This window comes from Marmota monax, unplaced genomic scaffold (assembly GCF_021218885.2).
Source record: "Marmota monax isolate L192 unplaced genomic scaffold, Marmota_monax_Labrador192_F-V1.1 WCK01_AAM20220418_F8-fsc00138, whole genome shotgun sequence".
NCBI classification, from domain to species: domain Eukaryota; kingdom Metazoa; phylum Chordata; class Mammalia; order Rodentia; family Sciuridae; genus Marmota; species Marmota monax.
In genome coordinates this window covers 850,657-871,915 of record NW_026692763.1, presented here as the reverse complement: position 1 = coordinate 871,915, position 21,259 = coordinate 850,657, and the positions used below count along the sequence as shown (strand labels likewise).

Here is a 21,259-nt window from a genome sequence, read left to right as displayed (position 1 = left end):
AGGACTGGCTCAGTTGTAGAGTGCCTCTCGGTTTAATACTTGGTACCAAAAAAAAAAAGAAATTGCCTCCAGATTTTTGGCATGTGTAGAAGAATGGAGTTAGTTACTGAAATGGAAAAAACACTTGAAGGACCAGTATTTTTGCTGTGGTTTGTATTTTGGTACCAGGGATTGAACCTGGGCACATAACCAATGAGCCACTTTCCCACCCCTTTTTATTTTTTATTTTGAGGCAGAGTCTTGCTAAGTTGTTTAGGGTCTTGCTAAATCATTAAAACTGGTTTCAAACTTGCAATCCTTCTGCCTCAGCCTCCTGAGTTGCTGGGATTACAGGATGTGCCACACTGCCTGGTGGGAGGAGATCTGAAGTGGGTTTGGGACCTCAATTTTTGACATGTTAAATCTAAGATACCTTGGGGCTGGGAATGTGGCTCAGCAGTAGAGTGCATGCCTAGCACATGTGAGACCCTGGGTTCGATCCTCAGCACCACATAAAATAAATACAATAAAAATACTGTGTCCATCTACAACTAAAAAATAAATATTAAAAAAAAAAATTAAGGTACCTGTCAGAAACTTGTGCAGTGGCCAGGCATGGTGCACACACTTGTAAATCCAGCAGCTCTGGAGGCTGGGACAGGAGGATTGAAAGTTTAAGGCCAGCCACAGCAATTTAGCAAGGCTCTAAGCAACTTAGAGATCTGTCTCAAAATAAAATATAGCCAGGCGCGTGGCTCTGCTCTGGAGGCTAAGATAGGAGGATCTGGAGTTCAAGGCCAGCCTCAGCAACTTAGTGCCTCACTAAGTAACTCAGTGAGACCCTGTTTCTAAATAAAATACAAAATAGAACTGGGGATGTGGCTCAGTGGTGGAGTGCCCCTGAGTTCAATTCCCATACCAAAAAAAATATAAAAAGGATTGGGGATGTGGCTCAGTGGTTAAGTGCCCCGGGTGTTCAATCCCTAGTACAAAAAAAGGAGAGAGAGAGTTGGGGAGAGGGGAATTAAAGAGAGAGAAAGAGAAGAGAGATGCAGTGGCATACATCTGTAATCCAAGCTACTTGGGAGGCTAAGGAGGAGGATCACAAATTTAAGGTCAGCTTCAGCAATTTAGTGAGATCATGTCTCAAAATAAAAAATAAACTGGGAATAAGTTGGGTGTGGTGGCACACACCTGTAATCCCAGTAGCTTGGGAAGCTGAAGCAGGAGGATCCCAAGTTCAAAGCCAGCCTCAGCAAAAGCGGGGAGGCACTAAGCAACTCAGTGAGACCCTGTCTCTAAATAAAATACAAAATAGGGCTGGGGATGTGGCTTAGTGACCCAGTGCCCCCGAGGTCAAACCGTGGTACCAAAAAAAAAAAGAACTGGGAATGTATCTCAGTGGTAAAGTACCCTTGAGTTCAATCCCCAGTGTCTCCCACACATCTCCCCAAAAAACTCAAAGTGCCTATTAGAGAAATTAACAAAGAGGAGGTTCATCCTGCAAATTACTTTAGGGGAGTGGCTTGGACTGAAAACATGGATTAAAGAGTCACCAGAAGAGATGGGCACAGTGGCACAGGCCTGTAATACCAGTACTCAGGAGGCTGAAACAGAAGGATCACAAATAGGAGACTAGTATCAGCAACTAGCCAGGTCCTCTGCAACTTAGCAAGAACCTATCTCAAAATAAAACACAGGACTGGGCATATAGCTCAGTGGTAGAATGCCCCTGTGTTCAATCCTCAATACAGGGAAGGAAAAAAGTCTCACTAGAGTGTAAATAATATTTGAAGCCATGGGACAAGGTGACATCTTCAAAGGAATGAGTGTGGGGAGAAGGGAGAAGAAGGCCAATGATTGAGCCTGTTGAATTCAAGTTTAGAGATCTGTAGTCTGAGTTGTAAGGACTAATGATGTAGCATGTGTTCAACATCAAGCAGAACTCTTCCTTAAGAAATAATTGCACCCAGCATGGTGGCACATGCCTGTAATCATAGCAGCGCAGGAGGCTGAGGCAGGAGGATAATGAGTTCAAAGCCAGCCTCAGGAATTTAGCAAGGCCCTAAGCAACTTAGCAAGACCCTGTTGTCTCAAAAAATAAAAAAGGACTGAGGATATGGCTCAGTGGTTAAGTACCCCTGGGTTCAATCTCTGAGACCAAAAAAAAAAAAAAAAAAGAGCTAATTGATATTGATATTTTTTGATTGTTTTATTGGTAGCCAACTTATAAAGTCCCTTTCACAGGCTTTTTGTTTTTGTCTATCTATTAATTAGACTTTTCATTTCAGATAGGTAGTGTGGTGCATGCCTGTAACTCCAATGACTGGGGAGGCTAAAGCAAGAAGATCAAAAGTTCAAGTTCAGCCTCTGCAACCTAGCAAGACTGTCACAAAATAAAAAATGAAAAGGAATGGGGATATAGCTCAGAGGTAAAGTGCCCTTGGGTTCAATCCCTGATACCAAAAAAAAAAAAAAAAAAAAATTAAACATTAGCCATGTTGCTTGGTGATACCTACACCTAGATTCAATCCCTAATACAGCAAAAAGAAAACCTCATTAAATGTTTTATTCACTAACTCAACTTTATGAAAATAGCTACTGCCCCAGTTTGATAAAATAAGGAAACTGAGGGATATGGAAATGAAGAGATTTTGCTCAAGGTCACACAGTATTTGAGTCAGAACCAGAACCAAACACAGACTCTTAGACTCTGAAGTTCCTGCTCCTTTCACTGCTTCCTTCAGACCTTCAGGAAAAGGAAGTCTGGATGGAGGCTATAAGGGAACCCAAGTAGGAGATAGGCCTCATTGACCTTAAGTGTGAGAGACAGTGATCATCCAGAGAAGACGAACAAAAGGGCCTGGAAAAAGGTGGTCAGCAAGAAGAAAGATGGTCCTTGCTGATGGAGTCCTGAAGGATGCTGGAGAGGAGGAAGGGGAAATGATTTGGGGATCAGTGGTGAAGAGAGGCTGTATCAGTATCTGTGCTAAAGCCACTGGATTTCTAGAGCGGGGAAGAGGATGAAGTGAAGTCAATGGCAGAGGACCTTCTGCCTATACCCTCAGAGGTGTGTCCAGCTGCCTCCTAGGCCTGCATGGACCCAGAATGGGGCTGGAAAGGGCCCCCGTATACAAACTGGGCTCCTGGAGGGCACAGCTGACACTGTTTCCCACGTACTGAGATACCTGACCCCAGTCTTGTGGGGGGCACATGGCTTACCCACCTTCCTTGCTGTTCCTACTCCCTAGGCCTGAGGGCCCAGCACAGAGAGGGTTAAGGTCCCAGGAACTTTGCCTCTGGTGTGGGTGGGAACTGTCATCAGGAACCTTGTCTGCCTTGATAACCCAGGCTGCCTATCTCTTCCACAGCAGCTGTGAGGCAAACAGGTTGACCTGGCAGGAAGGGAGGGAGGTAAGGGCCTGGATGATGGCGGGAAGAATTTGTAAAGGTAGGGGCTCCCAGGCTCCCTGGTGATCTAATTTTTCACCCTGAAACTACCTTCAGGGTTGTAACTGGAGACAGGAGAGGTTATGGCCCTTGTTAAGACACAGAGGTCCCCAACAACCCAGAGAACAGGAACTGGGAACTGCTGAGCAGACTTATGGAAGTGTTGATAGGAAAGTTTTTCTTTTTCTTTTCCTTTTTTCGATTACATTCAGTGGCATTTTATCACTGACCTACATGCGCAGCCTTTTAAAAAATTTATTATTATTAATTTATTTTCTATTTATTTGGGGGGGTACCAGTGAACCCCTTTTTATTTTTTTTAATTTTGAGTTGCCCATGCTGGCCTTGAACTTGTGATCCTCCTGCCTCAATCTTCCAAGTTACTGGAATCACAGGCATGTGCCACCACATCTGCCTTTTCCTTTTTATTTTTTTGGGGTACATTATGTTGTATATAATGGTGGGATTTGTTGTTACATATTCTTACATGCACACAATATAAAAATGTAATTTGGCCAATAACATTTCCATTTTCCTTCCTCTCCTCCCTCCCCTGAAAGTTTTCATTTCTAACATTTAATAGGTGTCTCAGCAGATATGCAAGGAACACACTACCATGTGCACCTGCACAGGTACCAGAGTGAGCACACATGCCCATTGTACAAGTACCACTGGGGGAAATGAGCAGGGAAAACCCATTGCAAACCCAAAAGGGAAGGTTCCAGCACTTGTTGAGCTCCTGCTGAATATGAAACAGGCTCTACGTTAGAAATTTCCATCTTTACTATCTCATTTATTTATTTTTTAATTTTTTTTTATTGTTGGTTGTTCAAAACATTACATAGTTCTTGATATATCATCTTTCACACTTTGCTTCAAGTGGGTTATGAACTCCCATTTTTAGCCCATATACAGATTGCAGAATCACATCAATTACACATCCATTGATCTACATATTGCCATACTAGTGACTGTCGTGTTCTGCTACCTTTCCTATCCTCTACTATCCCCCCTCCCCTCCTCTCCCCTCCCCTCTTTTTTTTTTTTTAAAGAGAGAGAGAGAGAGAATTTTAATATTTATTTTTTAGTTTTCGGTGGACACAACATCTTTTTTTTAAAATAGTAGGAAATTTCTTTATTTTTAAAGAGAGAGAGAGAGAATTTTAATATTTATTTTTTAGTTTTCGGTGGACACAACATCTTTTTTTTTTAAAATAGTAGGAAATTTCTTTTTTTTTTAAGAGAGAGAGAAAGAGAATTTTTTAATATTAATTTTTAGTTCTCGGCGGACATAACATCTTTGTTTGTATGTGGTGCTGAGGATCAAACCCGTGCCGCACGCATGCCAAGCGAGCGTGCTACGGCTTGAGCCACATACCCAGCCCCTTTACTATCTCATTTCATCTTCACAATAATCATGGAAAATTTCAATCCAATTTTTCTGATGAGGAAGCCAAGGCTGCAAGATCAGGGCCAGGGCCCAGGGCCACTCAGCAAGCAGCGGTGGAACCCAAACTGGCAAATCTGCACCTGTGCTTTTCTCCTTCTGGCTCTGAGTCCATCCGGGAGAGGTGGTCTGAAAAACAAACAAGAACTCTAAGGCACAACCTCTGAACTGTGAAGGCTGAATCTCTGGTTCAAGCCAAGAATGGCCTGTAAGTTCAGGATGGAGAAGTTCCATGAGGAGTTTACAAGCCAAAGTTGTTCCGGTAAAGAAGAGAGGATTGTTCCTGGCTTGTAGCTGGTTACCAGCAGCACTGGAAGAGGCTTAAAAGACATGGGGGAGGGCTGGGGCTGGGGCTCAGTGGCAGAGTGCTTGCCTAGCATGTGTGAGGCACTGGGTTCGATCCTCAGCATCATATAAAAATAAACAAATAAACGCATTCTGTCCACTTACAACTACCAAAAAAATTAAAATAATAATAATAAAAAAAAAGGACATGGGAGATCTGGGCACAGTGGTGCACACCTGTAAGGCTAGCATCTGAGGAGGCTGAGGCAGAAAGATCGAAAGTTCAAGGCCAACCTCAGCAATTTAGTGAGGCCCTAAGCAACTTTATGAGAACTATCCCAAAATAAAAAAGGCTGGGGGGGCTGATATTGTGGCTCAGTGGTAGAGTGCTTGCCTAGCATACATGAGACACTGGGTTCGATCCTCAGCACCACATAAATGTAAAATAAAAATATTGTGTTTACCTAAAACATAAATATAAAAAAATAATAAAAATTAAAAAGGCTGGAGATGTAGCTAAGTGGTAAAGCACCCCTAGGTTCTATTTCCAGTGCCAAAAAATAATAAAATAAATAGGTCTGGGGATATACCTCAGTAGAAGAACATCACTAGATTCAAACCCCAGTACCTGGCAGAGGTCAGGGGCAGTGGGGAGGGAGACGAACCAGGGCTGGGATAAACAGGCAACCCTCAACACTCATCTCTGACACCCCACCCCCAAATCCCAACCCCCCTGTATCACAGGGAGAGTTAGAATTAGCAGTTTTCTAGGTTCCCCACCCCCTGCAGGGCTGGGGATGGAACCGATCTATGACCTTGCATGTATTAGGCAAGCACTTCACCTAAGCCACATCCCCAGCCCAAACCCAGAGCCTCCTGAATGCTAAACTTGTGCTTTTTTCCATATTATGTTGACTCCTAGATCCACACCAGGCTCTTGCTTTGGATCCTGTATATCTAAAGCACAACAGGAGAGCAAGAACCCCCAGAGCTTCTCAAAGTCCTTGATGTTTGATATTGACTGTGCCATGATGCCATGAATGAGACATTGAATAAGTAAAAGCATTAAATGATCTTTTTTTTTTTTTTTTTTTTTGCTTTCCTGCAGCAATAGGGATCAAACCCAGGGCTTCAAACCCAGGGCAAGTGTCCTACATCTGAGCTACATCACTCATGCTCTTTTTTTGTATGGTGCTAGGGATTGAAACCATGGCCTTGTGTATTACGAGACAAACACTCCACCAACTGAGCAATATCCCCAGCCCTCTCATGCTCTTTTTATAAAAATCTTCTATTTATTCTATTCTAAATTTCCCAGGCTGACTTCAAAATTCCAATTATCTTGCCTCAGTCTCTAAGTAGCTAGGATTGCAAGTGTGCACCACAGCTCCTACCTGGGCAAACTATAAAACAATCACAAGTTGCTTTATAATTATACTCTTATTTACAAGAGTAATTTTGCTGGCAGAATCTATTTTTTTAGTGGGTATGTTATGAATTTCTATATATATGGGCATTGTACACATACATATCTGTGTATGTTCTGCAGGTATGTATGTCTATGTATATTCAGGTGTGAGGTACTAGGGAGGCAGAGGAATGAAAGAACAGTCATCCTGGAAGACAGACCTGGGTGGGAAAGCATTCTAAGGTCCTGCTCTGGGCCATGATGGCTCCTGATATGCAGAAGGTGCTGGGCCCCACCCTGATAACATAATGTCTACTTATCAAGGTTCCCAGACTACCCCACCCAGGCACAGACTGTCCTGCAGCTCACACCCTGATCAAAGCAGCCCCCACGCCCAGCTAGGGGCCACAGCTACAGGATCTGACTTGTTGAGATATCTCTGTCCTTTACTTCCCAGATCCCTGGTTTCTACCCAGGCTCACCTTTAGACTTGGTCCCCAGGGACCAGGCAGAAGTCTAGGAATAGAGTGTGGAAAGAATTTTGGTCCTGGTGCATGAAGCCTTCACTTCAGTAAAGGAGTCCTCCAAGTATCTGAGGTCTCTGAGTAGTGGTAGCCTGGGAGGTGGGCTACAAGGAGGCAGAAGCAGACAAATAATTCTCACCTAGCTGAAGCATCTGGGTTGATGACAATTTCTTACCCAAATACTTCACACTTGATTCTTAAAACTTGGTGAACTATTCATCACTGAAGTTCAGAGAAGTGTGACTTGCCCCAGTTATACAGTTAGTGAATTAAAAAATAAAGAAGTGAAGTAAAGCTGCACTATTTCACATGTGCTAGGCTCTGGTCTGGAAGCCTGAGAATAGTGCTCATAGAATCCTGTATAAAGTAGATATTGATTGATCTCATTTTACATTTGAGGAAACTGAGGCAGAGAGCACAAAGCTGTATGCAATGAGTCAAAACTATCATTCAAGGCCTGTCACCACTAACCCTGGGTTCCCTCTATGGTTCCAAGCTGTTTTTAAGAATATTCCATGGGGTCTGGCATGGTAACACATGCCTGTAATTCCAGTGACTCAGGAGAATGAGACAGGAGGTAAAAGTTCAAAGCCAGCCTCTGCAACTTAGTAAAGCCCTAAGCAATTTAGTGAGAACCTGTCTCAAAATAAAAAACAAAAAAAAGCTGGGGATGTGGCTCAGTGGTTAAGCAAGCCTGGGTTCAACTGTCAATACCAAAAGAAAAAAAAAAAAGCTGGGGGACGTGGAGCTTTCAGGTTTTCAACAACAGCCCTCTCTGTGGCATTTAATAGGTTCCTCTCAGGAGGTGACATGGGAATTAACTTGCTTAAATTCCTGTGGGCCAGCATTAGGGCTGTGTAAAGTGTTTTATCAGCAGCTGATTTCCTAGTCCTCACAACTCTTTGAACCAGGGATTATTATTATGCCTATTTACAGATGAAAAGGAGGGTCCAAGAGAGAAAGTAGCTTCTCTGAGAAAGAAAGCTACAGATTTGTCTTTATTCTCTCCTTATTGTAGTAGGCTCAGCTTGATGTTAGCCATCAGATATGAACATTTACTTAATTTAGTAGTGAGTGTGTGGTAGAAATACATTGACGAATAAACCAGCTCTCATGATTATTGACTTATATAAATAGGGCTGGGGGTGTAGCTCAGTGGTAAAGCACTTGTCTAGTATGTTCAAAGCCCTGGGTTCAATCCCCAGCACTGAAAAAAAAAAAAAAAAAAATCGGGCTGGGGATGTGGCTCAAGCGGTAGCGCGCTTGCCTGGCATGCGTGCGGCCCGGGTTCGATCCTCAGCACCACATACAAACAAAGATGTTGTGTCTGCCGAAAACTAAAAAATAAATATTAAAATTCTCTCTCCCTCTCTTTAAAAAAAAAATCTCATAATGGAGGGATTTATTTATTTTATTTATTTGCAGTACTTGGGATTGAACCCAGGGATGCTCTGCCAATGAGCTACATCCTCAGTTTTTTGTTTTTTACATAGGGTCGCGCTAAGTTGCTGAGGCTGGCCTCAAACTTGTGATCCTTCTGCCTCAGCCTCCCCAGTAGCTAGGATTTCAGGTACCACCATGTGATAATGGGAATATAAATAGAAAGACCAGGAAGAGTTCCATGAAGTAACACAGATATGAAGAGGGAACAGAAGTTAACTGGACCAGAATGGAGGGAAAATTATGCTAAGCAAAGGGTAGAACATATGTCAATTAAATGGCAGAAGGAAACAGAATGCCTTCAAAGAAAATTGAATATCTCTTCCTACTCCCCATCTTGATCTAGTTTACCCTGTAGAGGAGAGGGAGCTTCCTCAGAATGAGGGTCTCAATAGTGGAAGCCCTACTTTGAAGAGCTTCTACCCCAGAATTCTCCCAGAAACCCAGAATTGTAGAGGCAGAGAACCAAACAGCATTGGGCTCTCATTTTAAGTGCCTTGAACTCTGGAGAATGGGCCTCCAGCCACCATTTTATTTTATGGCATTAGGGACTGAACTCTGGGGCACTCTACCACTGAAGTACATCCCATACCACCACCACCACCACCGCTGCCGCCGCCGCCGATTTTTTTTTTTTTTTTTTTAAGATAATGTCTCCTGTAATTTGTCTTGTGAGGCCTCAAATTTAAGATCCTCATGCCCCAGTCTCCCAAATAGCTGGGGTTATAGGTATGCACCACTGTGCCAGCTTCCCAGTCACTCACACTGGCTGCCACAAGACTTGGGTAATAATAGGCAAGAAATCTTTCTGCCCTTTCTGGCCACCTTGGACTCAGCATAAATAAAGGCAGGGGCTGGCAATGGAAATTTGGCCTGAGGGTCTTGTAAGCTTGCTCCCAGACAAATTTCACACAGATCCAGCTGCTGGGACCCTCCCTGACCTATAGAAATTCAATTTTTATTCCCCACCATCACCCAAAACAAACCCTTCCACCTGGGTTTTGATTAATAACCCAGCCCTGAAGGATGGGGAAAGGCTGCTCTTTCCACTCCCTAGCTCAGCAGAAAGATAACCAGCTCCATGAGAGTAGGGTGAAAAGTTTAGTAAAATCCTTAAAAGAATGGTGGTTAGAAGGAGGTAGAATGATTCCATCCCCACCACCACATTAAAAAAAAAAAAAAAAAAAGCCTAGGACTGGGAATGTGTGGTACAGTGATCCTTGCTCTATGAAGCCCAGCAAGGGAAGGGTTAAGAGGTCAGGCTTTCTAGAACCCAGGAAAAGTGCCCCACCCAGGGGAGGGGCTGGTGGGTTATAAGGCAAGCAGCTTGAGTGCAGTGGAAGAGCCAAGGCCTCCTTACATCCAAAGGCCTCCCCCGGTGTGCAGTTCCAGCTCCAGGTAAGAGCTCCTTTCTGGCTTAGCCTATCTTCCTGTTAGTCTGACCAGAGGAAACCTACTTCATTATGTTATCTCTGCATTACTCTGGTCCTGGGTCCCTGGGATCCCAACAGACCCTACTTTGTAGGGGCTTCCTCAGGGCCTGTCCCCTTCCCCTAAGCTACTTGGGCTGTGGATTATCAGCTCCCCACTTGGTCCTTCCTCCCACACCACTGTCTTCTCAGTTCTGGGAAGGAACTGAGAAACAGAGGAGAAAGTTGTGGAATGTCCAGTTCTTACCTTTCCTGCCCTGTCCCCAGCCCCTAGCTCTCCCTGCCAACTGTGCTCTCCAAGCCTGCTTCATGAGCCTCCGGTAGGGCCCTGGCTGGGATATCATCATATACTGTAAGTTTGTGATGAGACACTACAGTATAGATGATGTACTAGTCCGGGTACCCCCAGCTTTGGATCCTAAGGAAGAAAGCAAGGGAGATGCTGCAAGCCCAAGGGCTCACCGCTCAAACTGCTGACTGCTGGGGCACTTGGGAATGGCGAGGAAACCGTTACCATTACTGAGTTTAGTAATGGTAACGGTTCTCTTGCTGCTCCCCAAAACGGCCAGGAAGAGTGCTGAGGACCCTGGAGCAGCTCCTAGAAGAGAGAGAGACTCCAGCTCCAACAGGAGTCAGTGGGTGAGGGAATGGGTGTTTTCTCTTCCCTTTTCTGAAGAAATAAAGATGAGAACCAGAACAATTGTCTTTTAATTTTATTAGTATCCCAAGAATGGGCAGAGGAATGGGGTGGAAAGGATCAGGAACTTGGGGGAGCAAGTGGGTGGTACTATCTTACTCGGGAAACTCAGGCCTTTATAAGATTTCAAGGTGGACTGGGGTTGTGGCTCAGTGGTAGAGCGCTTGCCTAGCACATGGAAGGCACTGGGTTCAATATAAAGTTAAAAAAGATTTCAAGGTGCAGGAACTAAGAAGAAGACAAAAATATCTTCCCTGCTAAGAACTGGCAACTTAGGACAATACTCTAGGCACAATGCCTTGAGAGGAGGGTGGCACTACCCCTACCAAGAGGTCAGTTTCTGAGACCAACATAGCTATTAACCTAGGAAAACTGACTAACTGGGAAGTGAGCCAAGACAGGTTCCTTTCTCCAACAGGAGACACAGCTGGGCAGGAATTGGGCAGGACTCAGCAAAGTGGAACCAGCCAATGTCCATGCCACTCATTAGGCCCTGGAGGTCCCCTCAGCAGGGACAGTTCTGGTCAATGACTTCTGCTAGAGTGGGATGCCCTAGGAAGGGCAGTAGGGGTTGTCACTTGAGTAGCTTCACAGAAAGGCGTATCTGAATGTCACAGAGGAAGATGTCCATTAGGTCGCGGCCCACCTCCTGGGCAATCTGGGAGATAAGATGGCCCTTCTCACCAATCAGGATCCTCTGAGAGTGGGTAAAAGAGAGGGACATGGTCTGCTTTCAGGGCTCCACGAGGGGGGGAAGAACCCCTGCCCAACATAGCCTTTGTCCCTCCCATGAGTAGGTTCACTTACCATATGAGATTCTTTGGGTACCAGAAGGTTCTGATGGATTATCAGCTCCCCACTTGGTCCTTCCTCCCACACCACTGTCTTCTGTACAGGGAAATATGACTAATCAGATAGGTCCATCTCTGCTTCCTAGCACCCAGCTGTACTGTTCTGAGTATGCCTGGTGCCCCCAGATCCTTTCACTCTGCTCGCACCTGCTGCACATTGTAGGGCACCTCCTGGGGGAGGTACTCTAGGAGTTTCTCTCGGATTTTGTTGATACAGATCTCTTCAGGTGTCTGGCTAGTGAGGACTCCACTGTGGAACTCCCAGGGTCCTGGTTGGGCCTGTGCCAAGAGGTATTGCTGTGGGCACAAAGGAATATGTGGCATCTTAACTTCAACACATTCTTGCTCCTAGGAAAATCTGAGACCTATCTTGACACAATAGAAACCAAGGGCCACCAGGCACAGTGGCACATACCTATAAACCCAGCAGCTTGGGAGGCTGAGGCAAGAGGATGGTGAGTTCAAAGCTAGCCTCAGCAACTGTGAGGTGCTAAGCAACTCAGTGAGACTTTGTCTCTAAATAAAATATGAAATAGGGCTGGGATGTGGCTTAGTGGTTGAGTGCCTGAGTTCAATCACCAGAACCTGCCCCCCCACACACCAAAAAAAAGAAAGAAAGAAATCAAGGGCCAAGGCCAACTGACCTTTAGTGTCTTTACATCCTCTTGGCTTAGAGCTGACAACATGAAGATCTCCTGGAAGTTGGGCCAGCCAATCTTCCCAGCATTTTTCTCAGACTGTGTGTTTAAGTCCTTGGCTGCTGGTCTAGGACAATGGGTGTCAGGACATGGGCGGAAGGCCTGTCTTACATTAAGCTTCTTTCCATTAACCACACCTTCAGTGAGAGTTGCTGTGAGCTCCAGGAGAATTGACTTCTGCTTCAGGCAATCTACCTGGATATGGAGGAATAAACAAAGTGTGTAGTCCTGCTGACCACAGCTCTTTGAGAGAAGAAGATCCCTTTCTCAGGTGGGCAGTGCCTACCTTGTTCAAGACAAGAATGCTGGGGACCTGAGAGAACTGGGTCAAGCACTGGAGCACCTGAGGGCTGAGCTGATTTCGAGTCCACTTGTCTGAGACATCCACAAGAACTAAAACTGGAAGATGGCAGGAGAGATAGAAAAATTAGTATGTGGCCACTCTTTTTCCTGTCCTCATAAAAACTTCCATGCTATGGGCTCTGGCAGGTCTCCAACCCCCAAACTACCAGGGATGAAAGGCCATGACCCCTGTAAATTTATATTCCCATACTGAGCCTAACCAAGGTCAGCAGATTCCATGCTCTTCCATGGATCTTCCAACAAAGAGAGCTCCAGATGGTGCCTGGGGGACAGACATATGTCAGGAAAGGTCTCATGACTGATGCATTTTTTTTTTTTGGGGGGGGGCATCATTAGGGATTGAACTCAGGGGTACTCAACCATTGAGCCACATCCCCAGACTTATTTTCATTTTCTTTTTTGTATTTTATTTAGAGATAGGGTCTGAGTTGCTTAGCACCTTGCCATTGTTGAGGCTGGCTTTGAACTCTTGATCCTCCTGTCTCAGCCTCCCAAGCCGCTGGGATTATAGGCATGTGCCACCATGCCCAGCATGACTGGTGCATTCTTGATGAAGAATGGGGTGTGGTAAGAGGATTTTCTAGCTCCTATGATGGAATCTCCCCATCCACTTTTCTATACCTTCCCCTCTACCACCACCCACTTTCACAGCCACTACCTCTTCTGTTTAACAGGACTGATGATTCCAGGTGTGTCAAGCAGAATCTAGAATCAGAAAAGAAAGATATACAGACCCCAGAAGAAAAGACTAGGGAATAAGAGAGACGCTGTCTTTAATGTTAGTAGCCTGTCCTCCCTTCTTAGCCAAACTGTTAATGACTTTAGGGTTTATTTTGTTTTTGTTTTGGCACTGAGGATTGAACCCAGAGGTTCTCCATCACTGAGTAACATTTTTAGCCTTTTAAAGTGCTTTTTTAACTTTGAGGCCAGGTCTCATTAAGTTGCTGAGGTTGGCCTCAAACTTGTGATCCTCCTACCTCAATCTCCTGAGTTACTGGGATTACAGGCATACACCACTGCACTCAGCCTGACTTTATTACCATTTAGCAATGCTTTAATTCTAGATGAGATCCGAGAGGAAGATGGTGAATCAATGTAAGATTGCAGGGCAGTAAAGAAGGAATGATAACTTCAAACTAGATGGCAAAGAAGAAAAAGTAGAGAGAACTGCATTGAACTTTAAGGAAGAGGAGACTCCCTTCCCTCAGACAAGTGACTCTAAGTATCATTTTCTTAAAGTCTAATGGTAGGGGAGACTTTCTTGGCTTTATCCTCTGTCCTGTTTTCAGAACTCCCTTTGCAGGTACGTACCACCTGAGATTCCTTCTCTGTGATGACCCCCAGAGCCTGGCAACGTGTAGTGTGCACCTTCTTGGAGACAGGGAACACCTGTCAGGAACAAAGAAGTTCCAATGAGATACTAGATCCCTCTAGGACCATCCATGAAGGCAAAACAAGAAGAGATTAAAAAACAAAAAAAAAGTGGGTGCAGTATATGTGGATCAAAATGAAACATACGTTTCGGCCTAGCAGCTGGTTAGAAAGCGTTGACTTCCCTGCATTGGGAGCTCCCAGGAGGACCACTCGTAGCACTCGGGGATTCTCAGGCATGTCAGGGGGTTGAACCAAGAGGAGATTCTGCTCATCTGTGTTTAAGTGAGGAAAGAAGTGAGATATAGTGCAATCCGGACTCTCTGTTAGCTACTCGGCCCTTTCCATCAACAAAAGAAATAAGATTAAGGGGCTGAGGTTGTGGCTCAATGGTACAGTGCTTGCTTAGCACATGTGCAGTACTGGAATCATGACAGGTTCAATCCTCAGCACCACATACATGTAAATAAATAAAGGTATTGTGTTCATCTACAACTAAAAAAAAATTTTTTTAAAGATGTAAGATTAATGAACCAGGCTGAAGCCACCTAGACTTGACTTTGAGACTTTGATTGGTCTTTAATGTGTTCTTGCAATTTTACCATGTTTTCTAATCTAAGCCCCTTAAGTTTTCTCATATGTAAAATGGAGCTGACATTATGGTATCTACTTATAACTTTCTTTTGACAACTGGAAATTGTGCAAAACCACTTAGTATAATATATAGCAATTAACAGATACTCAATTACTGTGTGTAATTGTACTGTGTAGCTGTGTCTAGAAAACATGCATCCGTTATAGCTAAGTGCAAGCACAGTGTTCCTATAGTCCCAGATACTCAGGAGGATGAGGTGGGATAACTACCTGAGCCTAAGAGTTGGAGACCAGCCTGGGTAACAGGGAGACCCTGTTTAAAAAAAAAGAAAAGAAATAAAGAAGGTGGTACAGCTGGTTTAGACAAAACCAAAAATTTCTTTCCAGCTCTGACATATAATCCTAATAAAGGCACTATGAAAGTTCTGCAAACTTTGTCTTTCCTTATTACTCTGTAATGCAATTAACAGTTTATGTCCAGCATCCCTACCAGACTCTAGTCTATGCCACTAGAAGAATAAAGTGTGCTATTTCCCAGATGTAACTCAGTGTCTTTACACTGTAGATGGGGATCAAGTAGAAGGAGCTGGACATACATTTATTGGATCAAATTTGCTTGCTACATGGAGGCAGGGAGGCATAACTCTGCCTTGCCTCCTGCTCTTTTACCATTGCTGGTTACGACCAGATCTGGTCCCCTACCCAAAAGTCATAACTTTCATGGCCTCAAATTCTTTTTTTTTTTTTTGGTACCCAGAATCGAACCCAGGGTTGCTTAACCACTGAGCCACATCCGCAGACCCCTTTTTATTTTTATTTTGAGGCAGGGTCTCGCTAAATTCCTTAGGGCTTTGCTAAGTTGCAGAGACTGCCTTTGAACTTGCAATCCTCCTGCCTCAACCTACTGAGTTGCTGAGATTACAGGCATGGGCCATCACTCCCGGCTCAAATTCATTTTTTATAAAACCGGGCCAAAGACGATATCCCCAGAGAGTCTTTCCGACACGAAACTTTCAGTGCCAAAGCCAAGACAATCCCAGGAAAACCTATCTAATTCCTTTACCTCTATACATGGACACCGCCGGCGCACATGCAGTCAGCGAATTCTCGGGCTGAGAGACTCCAACGAAGTGGTCCATAGCTGAGCCCTGGCCATAATGGCGAGAGGCTGAGGCCAGGCGGGGATTAGAGAAAGTGGCAGCCCCCATACTGGACACGCACCTCCTTTGACAGCCTAAAAGTGAACGAAACGGGGCCACCCATTCCCTCACCGCGTGGGGACCCAGCTGCCAGACTTTCAACCCTGCGCGAACAAGCTCAACCCCACACCTGCCAGGGGCAGCCATTGCCATCGCAATGCACTCCGGGAACCGATCAGGGCGCTCCCACGATTGGACAGCGAGTCCGACAAAACAGGGAGTAGAAGGGAGATAGACAGGCCCAAACAGAACAGAGGCGTGTGGGACGTTGGAGGTTTGGTGGGGGAGGAAACGCTCAGGAGACTAGATGAGGCTAAGGAAAGAAAAACCACATGTAGTATTTAGGGTCTGTATGAGCATGACAATAGTTTTGGGCTCGCATATCATATTTTCTTCTCCTGCCAAGGTTTTGTAAAAGGTCCTTCTAGTCTGTCACTTGAACGACTATATCTCCCATGTAGCCAAGCGACAGAAAACCTCTTCCTCGCTTCCTCGCCCCACGGGAGAAATTTCGTGTGTGCAGACGGCTAGCGGTTTGGGTCGTGGTAGGGGACGCTGTGCTCCCTGTTCCTGTAAGGGTTTTTTTGTTTTGGTACTGGTATTGAACTCGGGGGCGCTTTACCACCAAGCTACACTTTTTTTTTTTTTTAGACTGAGTCTCCCTAGGTTGCCCAGGCTGGCCTCAAATTCATGGTCTTCCTGCCTCAAGCTTCTTGAGTCTGTGGGAAAACAAGGGACAATCATCGCGCCCGACTTGAAGATGGAATTAGATCCCCAGTCCCCCCCCGCCCCCGCGTTATCGTTTTGTTTTGCTTTTGGTACAAGGATTGAACCCAGCCTGAGGCGCTCTACCAACTGAGACATATTCCAGCCCTTTTGATTTTCAGACAGGGTCTCGCTAAATTGCTGAGGCTGGCCTTGAACTTGCGATTTTCCTGCTTCAGTGTCTCCAGCCACTGGGATTACAGGTGTGTGCCACCACGCGTGGCATCCCCCAGCCCTTTTTTGTTTTATTATTATTGCTATTGTTTTGGAGACAGGATCTTGCTAAGTTGCTGAGGCTGGCTTCGAATTTGGCGATTCTCCTGCTTCAACCTCCCAACTCAAATTATAGGCGTGCACCACCACCGCCAAGCTGAAGTGTAACATTTTTGTTTGCTTGTGACAATCATCCAGTAGACAGGGAAAAAAAAAAAAAGTGATGATATAGGGGCTGGGGTTGTGACTCAGTGGTAGAGCACTTGCATAACATGTGTGAGGCACTGGGTTTGATTCTCAGCACCACATACAACTAAATAAAATAAAGGTCCATCAACAACTAAAAAATATTTTTTAAAGTGATGATATAGGACAGAAGAGGGGAGAATTTTGAAGGTGGAAAGAACTAAGTGTTGCTGTTGTAAGTATAGAGAATTAGTATCCAGAGAATCTGAATGACACAGAATTGACAAAGGCTTGGAAACCCAATGCAGTGATGGTCTGCAAATGACACTAGGGCCTCAGATTTCAGGAAGCCTGCTTTGTTAGTGGAAGGAATAGCCTTTTGGGAACATTATATTCTAGATGTTCTTTGGGCATAGAGGTGCCCATGGGGAAAAATACTACTAAAATAAATGGGATAGCCAGCAATGAGAAAATTTTAAAACTTTTTGGTATGTATTAAATGAACAGTTTGGTGAAATGCCATTACAATTGTAATTAAAGTAAAGAGAAATTTTCAGGTTAAATATGGTAAGTGAATGAAGATCTTAATTACATAAATGCAAAATCATCCAAGAATCGGCTGGGGATATAGCTTAGTTGGTAGAGTGCTTGCCTGGCATGCACAAGGCCCTGGGTTCAATCCCCAGAACCACACACACACACAAAAAAAAAAAAAATCATCCAAGGAACACATACTAAATATTGCTGGGCCAGCAACAGATACAATTATGGAAGAATCCCAGGATGATATAGAAACTGAAGTAAAATGAGTTAAAGTGCCTTATCAATTCTTTTTGCAGTGATGGGAATCCAATTCAGGGTTTCTCACAGGGTAGGCAAACAATCTACTACTGAACCATACCCCCAGAAATTCTTTTTGTAAGTAGATATTTTCCCTCAAATGATAACATAGGGGATTTTATATTTTGTTGGATTAGGATAGGCTCATCAAGTGAAATCTGGGTTCATTTCCCAGCATTGACATTTATTTACTGTGAGTTTGGAAGAGTTAAACTTTCTGTCACTCTCCTTATCTGTAAAATGAAGATGATGACCATAAACATCAAAAGGAACATATGTTCATTTGAATCCAGGACTTAGAACAAAGTAGGCTTACAATATATGTTTTTATCCTAAGGCTAATTATTTTACTCCTCTAGGGATTTAGTTCCATGAATTATCTCTTTTTTTTTTTCTGTGCAGAGAATTTTTATATGTACTACATTCATTTCATTAACATTTAAGTTAAAACTGCATAATATTTTTTTAAAAAAATATATATTTATTTATTTATTTTAGAAGTAGTTGAACACAATACTTTTATTTTATTTATTTTTATGTGGTGCTGAGGATTGAACCCAGGGCCTCACACATACTAGAAGAGCACAACCCCAGCCCTAAAACTGCATAATATCTCATAATATCTTCAAAAACTTCTCTGATCTCAAATCCTTTTCCAAGTAAGTGTCACTCATCTTTCTCACTAATATGTGAAGAAAGTACAGTGAAAATGGTGGGAGAAGCAGATGGATTCCAGAGATTTAAAGTGATAGAATCAGTAGTTTGTGCTGGACGTGGTGGCCCATGCCTACAACCAGTGTCTAGGTTGAGGTAGGAGGATCACAAGTTCGAGGTCAACCTCAGCAATTTAGCAAGACCCTGTCTCAAAATTAAAAAAAAAAAAAAATGAAAAAAAAAGACTGGGGATGTGGCTTAAAAAAAAAAAAAGTTGTGCTTTAAACCATCCTTTAATTCAGCCACACTGGTGTTTATATCCTTTGAATATACTTAGTTTGTATTTGCCTTAGAGCCTTTAAACCTGCTACTTTTGCCTCCTGTACTCTTCCAGATCTTGTATCTGTTCCCCATGCAGGTCTCAGGTCAAATATCACTGTCTCAAAGAGGCTCTTCTTCATAGTTTTATTACTACCTGAAATGATCAAAAGGGGTCTTTCTGTCTTTGATCTTACCAAGATCCCTGTGGCCCCAACCTGACCAAGTCACTCTATTGCTTCACTGCTCTGAAGATAAAGCACAAACTAATTAGCATTATTCTGGCATGTTTGTAAGTCCCATTCTCTTGTCACTCTCTTTTTCCTGCTCAATTAAATTTCTTTTAGATCCTCCAATTTGCCTGGTATTAACTCTCACTTCCAGGCTAATAGATTGTTTCTTCCCTGACTGCTTAAATCCTTTTATTTTCTTTCTCTCTTCTTCTTTCCTTCCTTCTTTTTTTTTTTTTAAAGAACTATTTTTTTTTTAGAGAGAGAGAATTTTAATATTTATTTTTTAATTTTCGGCAGACACAACATCTTTGTTTGTATGTGGTGCTGAGGATCGAACCCGGGCCGCACACATGTCAGGCGAGCGCGCTACCGCTTGAGCCACATCCCCAGCCCTTTCCTTCCTTCTTTACTGTTGGGGATTAAACCAAAGTTGCCCTACCACTAAGCTATATTTTGAGACAGAGTCTTGCTAAATTTCCCGGGCTTTTCTCAAATTCACCGTCATTCTGCCTTGTCCTTCCAGGTAGCTGGGATTTCAGATGTGTTGACCATGCCCAGCTGGTTAAAGCTTGGAGGACTTTTTTTCACCTGTCTATGACAAGGCAATTTATAATACTGTGGGTTTTTTCCTATGGGGATTGAACCTAGGGACATTTAACCATTGAGCCACATTCCCACCCTTTTTATTTTTATTTTTTTATTTAAAGACAGGATCTTGCTAATTCCTTAAGGCCTCACTAAGTTACTGAAGTTGGTCTTGAACTTTCAATCCTCCTGCCTCAGCCTCTTGAGTCACTGAGATTACAGGTGTGCACTATTGCACCCAGTTAAATTTATGATATTGTGATGGAACACATAAATTATCAAAGCCAGAAATCATGGGTTTGATTCTCATCTCTATTATTTATTTCATGACCCTGGACAAGTAACCTCTCTTTCAGTTTTTAAAATAGAGATAGTGATAATATTCTCATGGGATTATTATGATGATTGAGAGAATTGTCAGGCTAGGGTTTAGCTCAGTAGTAAAGTGCTTTCCTGCCACGTGCATAGCCCTGGGTTCAATTCCTAGCACTGCAAGAAAATAGAGAAGGAATTGCTGTGTAAATGTTTGATGTTGCTATTGTATTCTATTGAACTGTAAGTTCTGTGAGAACAGGGTTTGGATACGTTGTTCATTGCTATATCTCCTGCACCTAGAATCATTTCTGGCACAGAATAGTACTAAATAAATTTTAGTTTAATAAGTGAATAAATGACATCTTTTTCTGGATCAGCTCTCTCCTTGTGGTATCTTATGGCTGTAGCAGCTTTAGATATTACATCTTCTCATGTCCAGATTCAATGGGAAAAAATAAGAGATTTTCTCAGAAGCAAAATTCTTGTGCTTTTTGTCTCTGACTCTATTTTGAAACATCCCTGAAAGAACCATAGCATCTTCGGGAATGTTATATCCTGATCAACTTGGGTCTGGGGTATGTGCTTCATGCCTAGAGTAAGCCTCATCCAAACCATATAATCTGAAAATAGAGTAAGGGTAGTTCTCTGAATGACTATACTGGATATTGTGAATGAATACTTAGCAGAAAAAAAAAAATCCACTAGGGCTGGGATTGTGGCTCAGCGGTAGATTGCTCCTCTAGCATGTGCAAGGCCTGGGTTTGATCCTCAGCACCACATAAAAATAAATAAACAAAATAAGGGTATTGTTTCCAACTATTTAAAAAAATCCACTATTGTGCCGTTGGTAAGAAATTCAAATATGGATATGGCCCAGGAGACCCAGAAAGGCTTAAATACAGGAAAATACACTATCTTATAAACTCCAGCAGGCCTTCCCAGGAGGCTGCATGTGGCGATACCCCAGTAGGCAGGAAAATATTGATGATATAGGACAGAGCACAGAGAAGGAAGACACAATTCCCAGAAATTTCAAGATCAGCTTAGGGCTTTTTTAAAAAAGGCATCTAGTCATTAGAAGATAGTGTCAATATAATTCTTCCTCCTTTCTGCCTCTGAGTTCCCCTGTGATGCCAATTGTGCTCTCTCTCCAAAGGGTAATATTTTTGCCAACTCTTCAAAGCCAGGAGTTAGTCTTTGGGATTGATCCTGGGCTCCACCCACAGGATGTTCTTTCTGCCAAACACACTGCTTTGTCAGTTGTTATCTGTTACTCTACATAGGGCAAGATGATACTGACCAGGTGGTAGGCAGCTCATACATTAGGCCTGAAGCTATGTATAGATTTGCTCTTCTAAGGCTTGCATTAGATGACAAATTTTATACTGTTTTTCAAAAGCAGCATATAGCTATA

General features: G+C 43.4%; 1 protein-coding gene across 2 annotated transcripts; it reads right to left on the bottom strand.

The window, feature by feature from the left end:
* Positions 1–4,634: 4,634 nt before the first annotated feature.
* Positions 4,635–15,915, bottom strand: Eral1 (Era like 12S mitochondrial rRNA chaperone 1). 2 transcript variants are annotated; one of them, XR_006852161.2, is made up of 11 exons: positions 15,601–15,915; positions 14,091–14,218; positions 13,884–13,961; positions 13,231–13,277; positions 12,773–12,834; positions 12,496–12,608; positions 12,156–12,404; positions 11,659–11,808; positions 11,468–11,548; positions 7,052–7,197; positions 4,635–5,005 (listed from the first exon to the last, which is right to left on the bottom strand). XR_006852161.2 is itself a non-coding variant. In XM_046446840.2 (10 exons), the coding sequence occupies exons 1-10, from the start codon at positions 15,887–15,889 to the stop codon at positions 11,235–11,237; spliced, it is 1,320 nt and encodes a 439-aa protein (XP_046302796.1). In that variant the 5' UTR covers positions 15,890–15,915; the 3' UTR covers positions 10,664–11,234. The 2 variants fall into 2 exon arrangements, 1 of the variants encoding a protein (XP_046302796.1); XM_046446840.2 differs by lacking the exons at positions 4,635–5,005; positions 7,052–7,197 and adding an exon at positions 10,664–11,357.
* Positions 15,916–21,259: the final 5,344 nt, after the last annotated feature.